This window comes from Neopsephotus bourkii, unplaced genomic scaffold (genome assembly GCF_033783945.1).
Source record: "Neopsephotus bourkii isolate Nb327-2 ecotype Australia unplaced genomic scaffold, CSIRO-AGI_Nbou_v1 NB_1792, whole genome shotgun sequence".
Classification (NCBI taxonomy): Eukaryota; Metazoa; Chordata; class Aves; order Psittaciformes; family Psittacidae; genus Neopsephotus; species Neopsephotus bourkii.
In genome coordinates this window covers 11,452,396-11,466,581 of record NW_026902266.1, presented here as the reverse complement: position 1 = coordinate 11,466,581, position 14,186 = coordinate 11,452,396, and the positions used below count along the sequence as shown (strand labels likewise).

At 40.3% G+C, this 14,186-nt stretch overlaps 1 protein-coding gene across 10 annotated transcripts in view; it reads left to right on the top strand.

Annotated features, from left to right (window-relative positions):
* DENND5A (DENN domain containing 5A) overlaps positions 1–14,186 on the top strand; it is a 71,766-nt gene that overhangs the window by 24,932 nt on the left and 32,648 nt on the right. For 8 of the 10 annotated variants that reach the window (XM_061380433.1, XM_061380432.1, XM_061380436.1 and 5 more), the window contains one exon: positions 7,556–7,743. The exons of 1 other annotated variant lie outside the window; for it this stretch is intronic. In XM_061380433.1, the coding sequence (XP_061236417.1) occupies positions 7,556–7,743 (188 nt within the window). The remainder of the gene's footprint in view (positions 1–7,555; positions 7,744–14,186) is intronic. One more of the 10 variants, XM_061380430.1, reaches the window with a different exon arrangement.

Genomic DNA, 14,186 nt, shown 5'->3' with positions numbered 1-14,186 from the left:
GTGTGGATATCTGTGTCCCATCAGTAGAAGATTCAAATTTCAGCTTTTCCATCTGCAGAAGAAAGCAGTCCAGTTGGCCTGTAGTTGTGCTTTAGACCTCCTGTGCTGGAAGTGCATGTGCCTGACTGATTGGAAGCACTGCAAGAAAAAACATGAGTGCATTGCCATATCGGAACAGTATTCCCTGATCTCTTTTCAGGCCATCGTGTTATAAATCCTGATTTCTCCTGGGCTGGAACTCCACTTGCTTCTGGGCTTGTCTTCTGTATCCTGAGTTCTCTTTCTAAGCCATATTAATATGTTCAGCTTTTTTTCTTGGGCGCTTTCCAAGTGTGTCTGATCAGTGGCTAATTAAAGAAGTTTAAAATAGCTTTGGAACACTTGAGTTGCTTGTTTGCACATGCAGACATATGGAATTCAGAGGGGTTTATGCAGCCAAAGGCCTGTGGGCCTGTATCTTTATGTCCAGTTTCTGTCCAGTGTTCTGCCTCACCGCAAGCTTTGGCTGAGTTGGGCTGTGTGGCACATTATGGAAGTGTCTCTTCTCTCTGTCGAGTTCTTGCCTACGGTTTCTGGCTGAAGAGTCTTCTTTCAGTAGAAAAAGAATATTATTTGTTTGCTGACATCTGGTCCTCAATTTTGGTGAACAAAGTATGGCAGTGACTTTAATAGCAGCCATAGTTTTTTGAAATATAGCTTCTCTTCAGTACCTGTTAAGGGATATGATCCCTGATGCTTTTTTTACCTGCTTATTTATTTTTCTTTAAAACCACTTTGGTGCAGTTTCCTGATAGTCAGAACACTTTCAAAACTTCTGATGACTTAGAAGTTACTGCGTGCTGCTGGCATTGCCCATAGCCAAGTCAAAGAAGCCATTTTCTAAAATGTTTTTAATAGTCATGTACTTTATTTTCACATGACTTGAAATGGGAGCATGAAGTATTTTGAAGTTCTAGAAGGTAAACTTTGTCTTCCTGTAATTTCTGTTTTTGTCTTTCCTAACCATGATATTCTGTTTTCTTCTATGTGACATCAAATTGGATAATTGTTTAGTGAAGTGATTGCTTGTATTGCTTAGAAGGATGATATCAGCAGGGCAATTGAACTTCTGACTGAGGTTCCGATTGTCTTTACCTGTACTATAACAGTTACCTTCTTTGTTTTGGTTTCTTTAAGTCTATGTGGATGTTTTTGTTGTTGGTTGGTTGTTTTTTTTTAAAGGAGTAATATGCTCGTAATACATTTTGCTCTTCTCTGTTGTCAGCTAACATCAGTGTTTTGCAGTTTGTAAAGCAGGGAATGTTGAATGGAGATACAGGTGAAGGTTCACTCAGTTCAAAGTGGGATCAGGAATTTCTTGAACTTTTCTAAGGGCTTGTGCACATTCTTGCATGTGCAGTAGTGCAAGGTCTAGGTTGTCCTTCAGAATATAAGTCTTACACAAGTGTCCTTTGGGTTTGCTAAATCTCTTGGTGCTCAAATCCGTGACAGTTGAGTTGGTGAGATCATTTCTTGTTCTCCTAGGTCAAATGAGATTGCAATACACATTGGGCAGATTTAGGTTTGGAGCAGTACATGACAGGATCAGAGGGTTTTCTTACAAGATTTATTTAAAAATCTCCAAACAAACAAAAAACCCAAACCCAAAACTGTTGGAGGACTTTGCTGACAGATGTAGTTCTTCTTGAAACAAATTGTTTAGCACTCGTAAGTTCCAGTTAGTCCTTGGAATAGAAGTAACTTCACTTGGCAGTGAATGTGTTTTGCTTTAAGATTCCTTTGACATGTTTCTGACTTTATGCTTCTGGAAATTCATTTTTGTCCCACTGTATTGGCACAGCCTGCATGTTTTGGATCAGTGTAAGCCAAATGTAGGGAATGAATACCTTGATTTGATTGCCCTCTTGAGAGACTTGTCTCCCATTTGGAAGAGCGTTAGAGAAATGCAGGTGATTATAAGGCAGTGAAGAATCTGAAGCTACTTCTAGTGCTAAGCCAGTGCTGAGGAACTCTGGCAAAGAGAGAGTGGTGCTAGGGACCTTCAGTAGTACCCTCACCAGATTACTGTGCAGGAGATGGTTTGCATTCCTGCATTTTATTTTGCTCTTCTATCTGTGGAATAGAAATACTCCTTATCGCTATGGAGCACCTAGAGCTCGTCTGAAAGGTGTGCACTGAGTTAAGACAGTTGTGAAATCTGCTTGGAAGTTATTTTCTAAGCTGAAAACTATAGAAGGAGAAAGGTAATACAGCAAAGACTATGATCTTGAACAGTTTTTATTTTCTTGCTAATTGCTTTCTGATGCCATTTTTAAGCACAAATGAAGTTGTTGGGGTGCTTGTCTGCTTTGCTTTGCTTTTGGTTCTCTCTTCCCCATCATGTGCTTAAAATTATGTTCACTCTGGAGATATAAAGTCTTAGTTTTACTTTTACTTCTTTGCAGTATTAGTCCTGTGTTGCCCAATTCTCGTATCTTACATAGGGCATTTTCTTACATCTGAGTTGGACACCTGCTGCTTGGTGTAGGCATCTCTAATCAGCCAGTCAGACACAGAAGCAAACACGAATAGCAAGTACTTTGACCTGCTGCTTCTGCTAACCGCAGTTTGTCCTTACTGCAGTTACAGGGTTTTTGAAGTGAAAGGCCTAGTTAAATGTATGTTTTCTCTAAGGAGTCTGACATGCCGAATAGGTGTTCTCAGAAAAATCTGTTGCAAAATGTTTCTTTTACACTATGCTTTCTGCTACAAACAGGCATGCCTGAGGTGAACTCTTGAGGTAAAAGAGTTTGCTACCACTGTGGCTGGTGGCTCAACTGCATTGCATGCTACCTGTCCATAAGAACTGTGTTGATAATTTTTTTCACCTTCTGTTCACCTTCAGGCGAAAGAAAACCTTAATCCTGGCAAGTAGCCCATGTTTCTGGTTTATCCATCTACTTCCTGAAGATACCTAGCTAGACTCATCTGTGGTAATAGTCTGCCACTGTAGGGGCAACTCTCTGCCTTAAAGCAGAATATGGAAATTGCATGTGGAATGGAAATTACTTGCCAAATACAAGAGTATCCAGCACATTCTGCAACATCCGGTGAAAAACGAATTGGATTTAGCCCCTACCATGGGAGAGACTCTTAAGGCCATACAGCAGGTGAAAACTGGCAAGGCAGCTGGGGTTGACGGAGTCCCACCTGAAATATGGAAGCATGGAGGCCAAGCACTCCATGCTAAATTTCATGAGCTAGTTGTGTGCTGTTGGGAACAAGGCAAAATACCGTCAGACTTTCGTGACGCAATCATCGTCACTCTGTATAAGAAAAAAGGTGCCAAGTCAGACTGCTCAAACTACCGTGGTATAACTCTGCTCTCCATTGCTGGTAAAATTCTTGCAAGAATACTATTGAACAGACTAGTACCTGCCATCGCAGAAGAACTTCTACCTGAAAGTCAGTGTGGTTTCAGGGCTAATAGAAGTACCACAGACATGGTATTTGTTCTCAGACAATTGCAAGAAAAGTGTAGAGAACAGAATAAGGGGTTATACGTAACTTTCGTTGACCTCACCAAAGCCTTTGACACTGTGAGCAGGAAAGGCTTGTGGCTGATCTTAGAACGATTAGGTTGTCCCCCCAAGTTCCTGAAAATGATTATTCTGTTACATGAGGATCAGCAAGGCCAAGTCAGGTATGGTGATGCACTCTCTGAGCCTTTCCCAATAACCAATGGTGTGAAACAAGGTTGCGTTCTCGCACCGACCTTATTCACAATCTTCTTCAGCATGATGCTCCAAAGGGCTACAGCAGACCTCGACGAACAAGACGGCATTTATATTCGATATCGTACTGATGGTAGCCTATTCAATCTAAGGCGACTGAAGGCCCACACTAAGACCCTAAACCATCTTGTCCGTGAACTGCTCTTTGCTGATGATGCCGCCCTTGTCGCCCACACAGAAGCAGCTCTGCAGCGTTTAACATCTTGCTTTGCGGAGGCGGCTGAGGTTTTTGGGCTGGAAGTCAGCTTGAAGAAGACAGTAGTTCTCTACCAACCTGCACCCCAAGAAGATTATCGCCATCCCCATATTACCATCGGCGAGTCAGAGCTTAAGACAGTTCAGCAGTTCAGCTATCTGGGAAGCATCATTTCCTCGGATGCCACGATCGACAAAGAGATAGACAACAGAATAGCAAAGGCATATACAGCCTTTGGAAAACTCCATAAAAGAGTCTGGTGCAATAAACACCTGAAGAAAAGTACAAAGATCAGTGTCTACAGAGCCATTGTATTGTCTACTCTTTTATATGGGTCTGAATCATGGGTCATCTACCGTCATCACCTGCGACTCCTGGAACGCTTTCATCAGCGCTGCCTCCGTACAATTCTAAACATCCATTGGACTGACTATGTGTCTAATGTCACTGTCCTCGAACAGGCAGGGGTCACCAGCATCGAGGCCACATTGCTGAAACTGCAGCTGCGCTGGGCAGGGCACGTCTCTAGAATGAAGGATCACCGCCTCCCCAAGATCGTGTTTTACGGTGAACTTGCCACCGGTAGCCGCAAGAGAGGTGCCCCAAAGAAGAGATACAAGGACTCCCTGAAACAATGCCTTAGCCTTGGCCATATTGACTACCATCAGTGGTCCACCTTGGCCTCCAATCGGGAGACTTGGAGGCACACCATACATAATGCCGCTGACTCCTTTGAGAGTTCACGAAGAACTAGTCTCGAGGAGAAAAGACAACACAGGAAGAATCGTGTCCCACCTGTTCCACCCAAGGAGACCTTCTGCTGTGCTTTTTGTAGCCGGATTTGCCTATCCCACATTGGCCTTCTTAGTCATCAGCGCGCCTGTAGTAAGCGTGGGTAAATGCCCTTCCCAAATCTTCGTTCGCGAAGTCAAGCCATGACAAGAGTATTTCATTGTGATCCATGAAGTAAGATGATGAGAAGGAAAAATATGTTCCAGAATGTAATCATGTGATGGTTTTAAATTTGGCCAAGTCAGAGATAGGCACTTGGTAGACTTCTTGCTGATAGAATGTGAGAATAGATGGAATCATGGTTCTTAGAGCTGCCACCTTCCTCCCATCCTGCTGCTCTCTTTCCAGTCCTGAGGCACCTTAATTCTTCTTTTTCCTGGATTTACTTGCTTTTTACAGATCAACAAAAATGTCTAGATATACTAAGTATGGATAAGTACTGGTGTAACTAACTTCTCATATGTGCTTTAAGGGATAAGGTATTTTACCTCCAGTAACTGGTTAGAATAGCAAATTGGCCTTTTTTGCTGTTATTAAGTGGCCATGTTAAGGTGTAGTGGATTTTCTTTTCCTTGCGCAGTGATCAGCTAAGTACTTTCTGAACTAACAGTGCAATAATGGTATGTCATTTTTCCCTACCAGTGCCCTACACTGTACACTACCAGTACACTACAAGGCCAAAAGACTTTGTCATTTGCACCAGAATAAGTATATTCTGGTTTTAAAACTGAGAGCAAGACCACTGCTGAAGCACTTCTTCCCTCTTTTAAGTTTTTTGTTATTATTATTTTTAAATCGTATGTAGTACCCTGGTACTAAGTGTGCTGCTTGCTTCTTTAGAAAAAATTAAAAAAATATCCATGCTCTCTCAGGATAGGTATAAGAAAATATTTAAGTTAGTTTATGTTTGCAGGCTACTTGACTTTGTCCATGCCTTTTGCCAACTGGTCCTGACATGTGTAAAGCCTGCAGAAAGTATTGTTACTTGCAGGCTGCAACCATGCAGGCCAAACTGTTGGGAATGGCTTAAGCTAAGTGGATATCCAGGATCAGAGAACTGCATTTGCAGATAATCTGGTTGGAGAAGGTAGCTGCTGAGTGGATACAAATTCTGAATTATTGTTACTTTGTAATTAATTTGAAAGGGTAATACTAAAGTTAGGTTAATGACAGAGGGATAAATTGTATTTGAAGTAGCCAGCAGGATTAGACAGGGCAGTTTTGTGTAGTAGGAAAACACTGTTTCTATTGTGAGACTTGTTCTTTCAGATGAACAAGCTGAATACAAACCAGCTGATGTGTTTGTATATCTATGGCTACATTTAAAGTTCCTTTTAAAGATTAAGGAAATAGAGTATGGAATGGATTTTTCCCAAAGCTTATCATTAATTCATCACTTTTTTTTTTGCAGCCAGGCTGTGATTAAAGCTGCAAACCAGTAAGTGGCTGTGTAGGCAGAAACTGGTGTGCAGACAGAATAGGGGAGTACTCATGGTGATGTTCATTGATTGTTCTCTAACGTGTTTCAGTCCAACTAAGCTTTTGGCAGAAACATTGTAAACTGTTTAAGCTATTCTTGCTTGTTTTGACTAAAGGCTCCTAATCTTTTCTACCAGCAGAGCAAGATCTGAAAAGCAGTGTTCAAGAGCTTCAGAAATCTCAACACCTGAACTTACGCATTCAAGTGGCTTTTCCAGTTTCATTGTGTCTGTAGTTCTATGAACATTTTAGGAAAAGACATGCATACACCCCTCCCCAGCACACATATGGAGAATATGTGTGTAGATTTTTTTTCCTTCTTCATGTTTTCCCCACTCTTTCCTGCCTGGAATAGAATCTTCCTGGAGTATCATGAAAAAGGCATCCTGTGTTTCCAGGCCATATTACATTTATAGCTTGACTGAAGGTAGAAATTGTCTTAGTTTTGTGAGCTCGTTCTATACTCTTTCTAGCCTGGCAGCTTGAAAGCAGTCTGAATGTTTCAGGAGTTGTGTTAGACCACACGCTCAGGTCATCTGGTGTTTCATTCTCCTTTGTGCTGCATAGATATCAAAAAATGTTAAAAATGATCCTGCAGTATAAAAGAGGAGGGTGAGGTGTTTTTGGCCCAGCATGCTGCAGTGTTAACTGCTCTAGCCACCAGCTGCTGAATAAAAAGATCTTCTTGTGTGCATGCTCCACAGGTACATTTAGCACTGTTGTTCAGTTCCGGGAGATAAGTTGTTTTTACGTTGAACTGAGACTTCAGTCATACATTGCAAAGGGTAAATGAAGCTGATGCTTTTTATTTTGTGCACAGTTATTTCAGTCACATTGTTGGGTTGGCTGCTGTACAGCATGCTTTATAGACATTTAAACATGCCCTTAAAAAATGTCTATCCGAGAGACACCAGATGCCTTGGGTTTCATCCAAGGATTCCATAGAAAGCCATAAGCACAGAGAAAAGAAATAATTTCTGATGTATTTCTTAGCTGGTTACAATACCATTTCCATATTCAGACTGGTGTTCCTGGTAACCCTGATATAGGTAGCAGAAGGTGACTTAGTGGATGCTAAAGCTCAATTTGCTCATTTCCATATGACTTGCAGACTGACCTACTTTGTGTTGAGCTTTCTTAGTTGTTTCAGCAAAATGCGTCTGGGTGTGCAAGTCTGGGCTTTCATCAGGATGCGCTCAGTTAGCAATGGGGTTTGTGGTTTCTGTTTTAAAGCAAGCTCTCATTTCTTTAACTTAATTTACTTAAAAATGGTTGTGAAAGAAAAAAATATTTTTTGTTTCTTGATCTTTTTCAGATTATCAGAGACTGATGACTGTGGCAGAGACCATCACAGCACTAATGTTTCCATTTCAGTGGCAACATGTGTATGTTCCTATCCTTCCAGCATCCCTTCTTCATTTTCTAGATGCTCCGGTCCCTTACCTCATGGGTTTGCATTCTAATGGGCTGGATGACAGGTCTAAGCTGGAACTTCCTCAAGAGGTGAGCAGCTTGTCTCGATTGATTAAATATTGTACATGATTATGAAGGAAGTGAGAAATGAGCCAAAATACTAGTGCTAACTCTAACAGACATTGTGCAGTTCTTGCTGACTCAGAATAGCTATTAGTTTATTTTTTGGAGATGCTGGAGAAAATCTGGTGAAGTAGATAAATAAACCCATTTTGGAAATTGTATGCTCTGATAAACTAATTTTACAGCAGCGTCACAGAAAGAACATTTTTCTGCAGCAAGGCCTAGCCCTGTAATGCTAGGAAATGCAAGAAAGTGCAGTGTGAATTCACCAGCTGTGGCCAAAAGTCCATACAGCTGCTTCTGCGTGGTGCCAGGTGAAAGCTCAACTGGCTTTAGTGCTGTGCTGTGCTGGCTCCTGACTGCAGGGGATTAGGCTCAGTTTCCCTGCATTGCATTTCTAAGTTGGGGTTGGCATACATGGACCTGGCCTGTCAGTTGTCTACACCAAAAGTGTTTTGAGTTTTCTTCTAGGATGCACACTTCAGTGTGCAGCAAAATGTCAGCGTATACTTGAGCTAACAGGCGCTGACTGGGATAGTGCTCAAGGAAGTCCTCCCTTGTAGTGAGGCTTTGTTAACACCAGCTGCTGTATGAGGGAGAAACAAATTGTAGAGGTTCTGCAACTCATACATGGGGCTGAAACTACCTTCAGACTGCTTAGAGGTTGTTTTTATTTACTTTATCCCACTGTTCATGGATATTCTTTATAGGGATGAGCCAAGAGAGAGCTTAAGACCTGATTGTGAGAATCAGGGGACCAAGAGTTGTTTAGCACTACCTGAGGTAGCAAAAGAAATGTCTGCAGGAGCCAGTAACCACCCTTGGGAAGTATGTCAGGTGTCTGGTGTCTGTCTAGTTTGTGAGGCAGTTCCATCAGTCATCTGAATGACTTCTCTCATTGAGCACCATTGAATGGTTTATTTGCTTTTGTATGTAGAAATTGTTGAGTGTTATGTATTGGTCTGATTAGCTGTTGTCAAGAAGTTAGATGTCACTATTGGGTAGCCTTGTGGGAAGCAAGTGCTTGCAAGGAGCAAGGCAGCTCTGGCCCCTGCTGGAGTCTGCTTTCTTGTAGGTGTAACTTTGCAGGGGAAGACTGCGTAAACCATGGGAAACATCCATGGTTTACGTGGAAGCACCATGGTAGAAAAAGTGTTCTCTAGTCTGCCATTTTCCCTGGTTGTCTGTTTTCTTCTATTATCATTTAGGTTGCTGGAAAAGCAGAAGTATGGCAGGCAGAGGATTCTGTGGTGGTGGTTGTGATTTTCATTATTGGGCAGCGCTGGAACAGAGCTTGATGCAAAAAAAAAAAAAAGAAAAAAAAAGAAAAAATCCTAAAAAAGCTGCATGAAAGTAAAGATGATATTTTTGTGAACCTCCAGTCTGGTCACCATGCCAACATTGCTCTTTTTTGCAAATACATATGCTAATAGTTTTCATTTGTTTTTCCTGGCAAGTTCAAAGGAAAACTTCTCTTCAAACTGTGTTACTTTTCCTATGAAAAATAAAGTATTTAATCTCTTGATTTCTTCCCCCCCCCCCCCCCCTTTTTTTTTTCCCCTCCAATGGCGTAATTTCTAACAGGTTAGTGTATATTCCTGCTGTGAAAGCAGTTTATTGCTTTGGCTTACTACGTTTTTACAAAATTTCATGTCCTGACAGGCCTAATTAATATGGTTAGTGTACTTTTTAGAGAGAATAGTTGGTGAAGTAAAATGCATATGTGGATATGCACATTAATGTGCACCGTGGATGTTTTCACAAGAAAAGTAGACTGGGGAGAACAGGAGCTCAATATTGCTGAGATTTTCATTGTAGGGGGTTTACTACTGTTGCAACAAGAAGTAAAATTACCATCTTAAGAGTAAAGCAGAATTCAAAGTGCATCCTGGTCTCATTAAGTGAAATAATTGGTCAGTGTCAGTATTTCTGATATTATTAATTTAATCAGTCAGATTTAATATAGTTAGCACTGCAGATTACAGGTTCATCTCAGACCAACTTCGCTTTATGATTAGGCTTTCAGGTACCCTCCCCTTAAAGAGCCAGGGAAGCTGTACACTTAATTCCTGACCTATAGGAGCATGCATAATATGTGTTGTAGAACAGCAGAAGAGGGCATGTGGAATCTTAATATTTGTGTAAAGACAGAATTATCATAACTAACAAAAGGCATGTTAATATTTTATATTGTTTCTCTCTGAAGTTTGGGATGTATGTGATCCTTTATGAAATCATCAGGGTTATATGAGGAACTTAATTTCCAAGTCCTGCCTTTAGGCCCCTGATTCGTAGCTACACTAAGTATCAGAATTTTCCTTACTTGCCACAAAAAAATAAAGACCTATTCTATATTCTAATTTATTCTGAGTTCCGCTGTCTTGAAGCTGTATGAACTGCATCTGTGTTGCTAATCTGTTTGCACGGATGCACGGGACAGCTGCTGTTAAAGAAGGCAGTATCTATTTAGGCAAGGGCCAAAATGAGCTCTAACAGAAAATCTGGTTAGTGCTGCTCAGTTAAAGGGCCTTGTGGAAGGATGCCTTGACGTCACTGTAGACTTTTCAACTGTGGTTTTATGATGATGCTTTAAAAAGACTAACTTGCCTTGATCAAAGTGTTTTAGGCTAATATATGTGAAAATACTAGCTGTCCTAACTCAGTCAGATGTGGTTTAAGTCTTGCACATACGTATCATAAGGCTTGTTTTAGTTTGTTTGTGGTGGCAGTCTCCCATATTTTGGTCACATCTGGTGCTTTAAGGGAATGTTTTACCATGGGAGCATGGAAACCCAGCCGTATTCTGGAAGTTGGTGCTTTGTCAGATGATGATTAAAATCTTCAGTGAAAGTCTACTGCGTAAGTAGTTTAGACTCTCTGTTGGGTACATCAGAAAACAGTGCCTGATGGGGAATTCACTGAAATTCACCAGTTACTTGAAAACCTGACTCTCTGGCCCAGTAAAATTGTGACAAAGGCTGGAAGCTTACTGTAGGGTTGAGTTTCTTGTACATGTCAATGATACAGTACACTTAAAAGTTAATCTTGCTCTTATTTTGCTGAGGGCTCTTTTTGTATGCCTGAGCATCCTTGTGGTTTCACTGGTGGCTGCATCAGAGGGTTGTAAGGAACTCGAAGAGGGGAGCATGTGAGAAGCGGTGCTTAGAGTAAGGTGCTGCAGAAATCAAAGGGGAAGGGAAGAACGTGTTTCAGATGTTGCTGGCAAGTGTGGTTTGTTTATCGGTAAAATAGATCAGAAAAGTGGTTAAATGAGCTTTCTTGCAGATCATAAACTCGGCAAGTACTAAAATAAGATTTTTGGTTTTTATGTGTCTTTTGAATTTCCTTTTAAAGAAACTTTTGCAGTGCTGTAGCAATATATTTTCAACAAGCAAGTTAATCTGGGCCATTTCATGCTATTGGATTTGTACGTGCATCTTGCCACTCTGTAATGCAGGAGAATGGTGGAAATTAAAAATATTTTGAGTGAAAATAAGGAACACAGAATCTTCCAGCACTGGTTAAATCAAACAAAAGTAGCATTTCATTATTAAAGCTTGTTTTTAATGAAGTCATCTCAAGGGGCTTGAGTAAAAGCTTTTTCATTTAGGAAAAGTTGAAAGATTTTAAAAGCTGAAATCCAGCTCTTTGCTAGCATAAGAAATACATATTCTCAGTATTTTTATTTCAACCAATAAAGATGTTATTCAGTGCTAAATCTTAACAAATTTTGAGGGGTTTTTATTTTTGTATGTTGCTTTAGAAGATAAGGAAGATATATTGATGCCAATATGTTTAGGCCAGGCTGACCAAAATAGTTACTTTAAAAGATAATTGCTGCTTTGTATGCATTCTTAGGCTTTCTGCTGGTGTGATAAATCCTTGATAACACTGTACATTTATTGACATACTTCACTGTTATGTTTTCCTCTATTTCAATGTTAAACAGCCACTTGAGGAGTGAAATTCATGTTACTGAAAGCTGGAGCTGTAAATTATTCTCAATCACAAATCCTGGGAGTGGCATGAAGAACAGTAATGCTGAGAATAAAGGCAGAAGGTCATGAACTGCTTACAGGAATGCACAGGAGCATCCTTTAGAATTTAGGACCAATGTAAACACACTTTCCAAAAGTCAGTTGTGTGTGTATAAATTTACATATCCATGTTTTCTGTGTGTTAAGTGAGGTGGGTGGTTATTTGCAAGGTTGGGACCTAATGCACAAAGGTGACATGCTGATGATGAGAGGGTTTTAGTTTTTCAGTGCTGTATTCAAGCAGAATCCTTAACTCAGAACCATGTTTCAATCTGACCATCTAAGAGGGCATTTGAAAACCCATATATGACCTATACCTTAAACACTGGGGCTGATCAGAGAATTGAAGTGGTGGTGATTGTGCTATCAGAACTAACTGTTCTGAATTGCTCTAGGTATCTATTTGCATACCATGTAATTATGTATTAATGTTTAAAATCAAGCATATTTTTTCTTTAGGATGTCAGTGGGGTGGGACGTTATTATTAGTGAATGTGACTTCCTCCTTAGACATCCTTTGGGCAGAACCTAAAGTATTTCCTTCTACATTTTTGAACAAAGCTAAAAGGAAGGATATGGGTTTGATGCAGGCCTCGCTAGATCTGTGTGTGGGTTTGGCTCTTATTGTACTTGAGGTCAAACTAAAGAATTGCAATTGTCTTCTGCCTCTGGAATTGATGAATGTAGTCCAGACCCCACTGAGCCAGTGGAAGGTTGTGCTGTTGACCGCAGGGGACCGGGCTTTGGTATCAGACATGATCATTGACTGACTTGCATCCACATTTCTAAGGTTTGTCAGACTTTCACCTGGACACCCCATTATTTGTGATGATAACAGTTTATGAGAAGGAAGATTTTAAATCAGGATGTGTCACTCTTGTTCCTTGGTGTAGTGTCTCAGAAGAATGTTTTATTATGTGATGATGTTATGTGCTCTGTCTTGTAACAATCTGCTATTAAAGTGGTGCATAACTGTGAGGTTTCCTTTTGGTCAGAAAACATACACTTCAGCAAAAATAAAAGAATATTTGACTGTTCCAGAAACCTGAAATACCAAGCAACTGACTTAAGGATATTTTTCTTCTCTACTTACACATGTTGCTAAGTAGCTTGTCTTTTATATAATTTAATTTTGTATGTGTAAAATCATGATCCATATGTCCACAGACACAAACAGCATTGCCGACAATTCGCAGCTCACTCAGTGGTGCTGCCTCTAGAAACAAAATAACTAAAACCTTGTGATCAAAGAACTCCTTTATTTTTCTACTTTATATACTTCTCTAGTTCCTATAATGCAAAATGCTTTGGGTGGCCACCGTTAATAAAAAGTAAGTGTCATTTCATTTCTCCTGCTTTTTGAGGGAGGGGCCCTTACTGGTGTTCTGTTCTATTGGATCTGTAGTATATCAGTGTTGTGAGATTTAGTGTTTGGTGTCTGTTACTGGTGATTTATTTACTTGGGATTTCAGTTTCACAGGAAAGTGTTGTTTTGGTACCTGTTGAAGGGCTTGTGAAGTAAGGTGTCTTTGCCGTTTCTGTCCCTTGGGGAACATGGCCTTTTCGGAAGTGCTTATGCAATTCTTGAGGATGACCTCAGTCTCCCTGAGTTAAAAAAGGTGAAAGCCATCTACTAAGTCTCATTTGCTTAGGCTGCTGTGGGTAATCCTCTACCTTATGTGTTGAAAACCAGGCACTCAATAAATGTAAAGTCCCCAGAAATTTTCTTTACACCCTTTAGAGTGTGCACTAACATACTTATTATTTTGTTCTATATAGGGCAGATTCTGGGAAATGTGATATTAAGTGGCTGATAAGCCATCATCATCAGTGACTTAGTTTAAACTATGTGTATTGCTCTTAAAGAGAAACTCTGCAGAAGAGATACTTGACTGTTGGAAGAATTACCCAGATGAGCCCAGATAGTTATAAGGAATTTCAGCAAGCATTAAATTTGTCTTTTTGTTCATTGGCAAGGAGTTTATTTTTGGTGTGAAGACTAGAATCTCTACACCTGTAAGGTTAACGTTTAGGTACTTTTTGGCCAAGTGCTTTATAGATACAATCAAGCTTAAACAAGAGTGATGTTTTCTGCAGAGTCTGTGCTAAGGTAAGATGATCCAAAGAATAAGGAAAGTTGAATTAAAGGAAGTAATACAGTTAAACTGTTTGTAGAGTTTCCTAATGAGTCTGTCTTGCCATTTTGCAGACTGCTTGTGAAAAACAGTTTTAGTTTTTCCCTCAGCACTGACTGGTAGGCATTGTGCCTTGTTTCAAGGCTTTACGTCTCTCGTGTCTTGAAGTGCTTAGAGTGTTGCTGATAAACATTAGCTGTCTGGACTTCTAATTATTACGGAACCATGTCCGTAATGG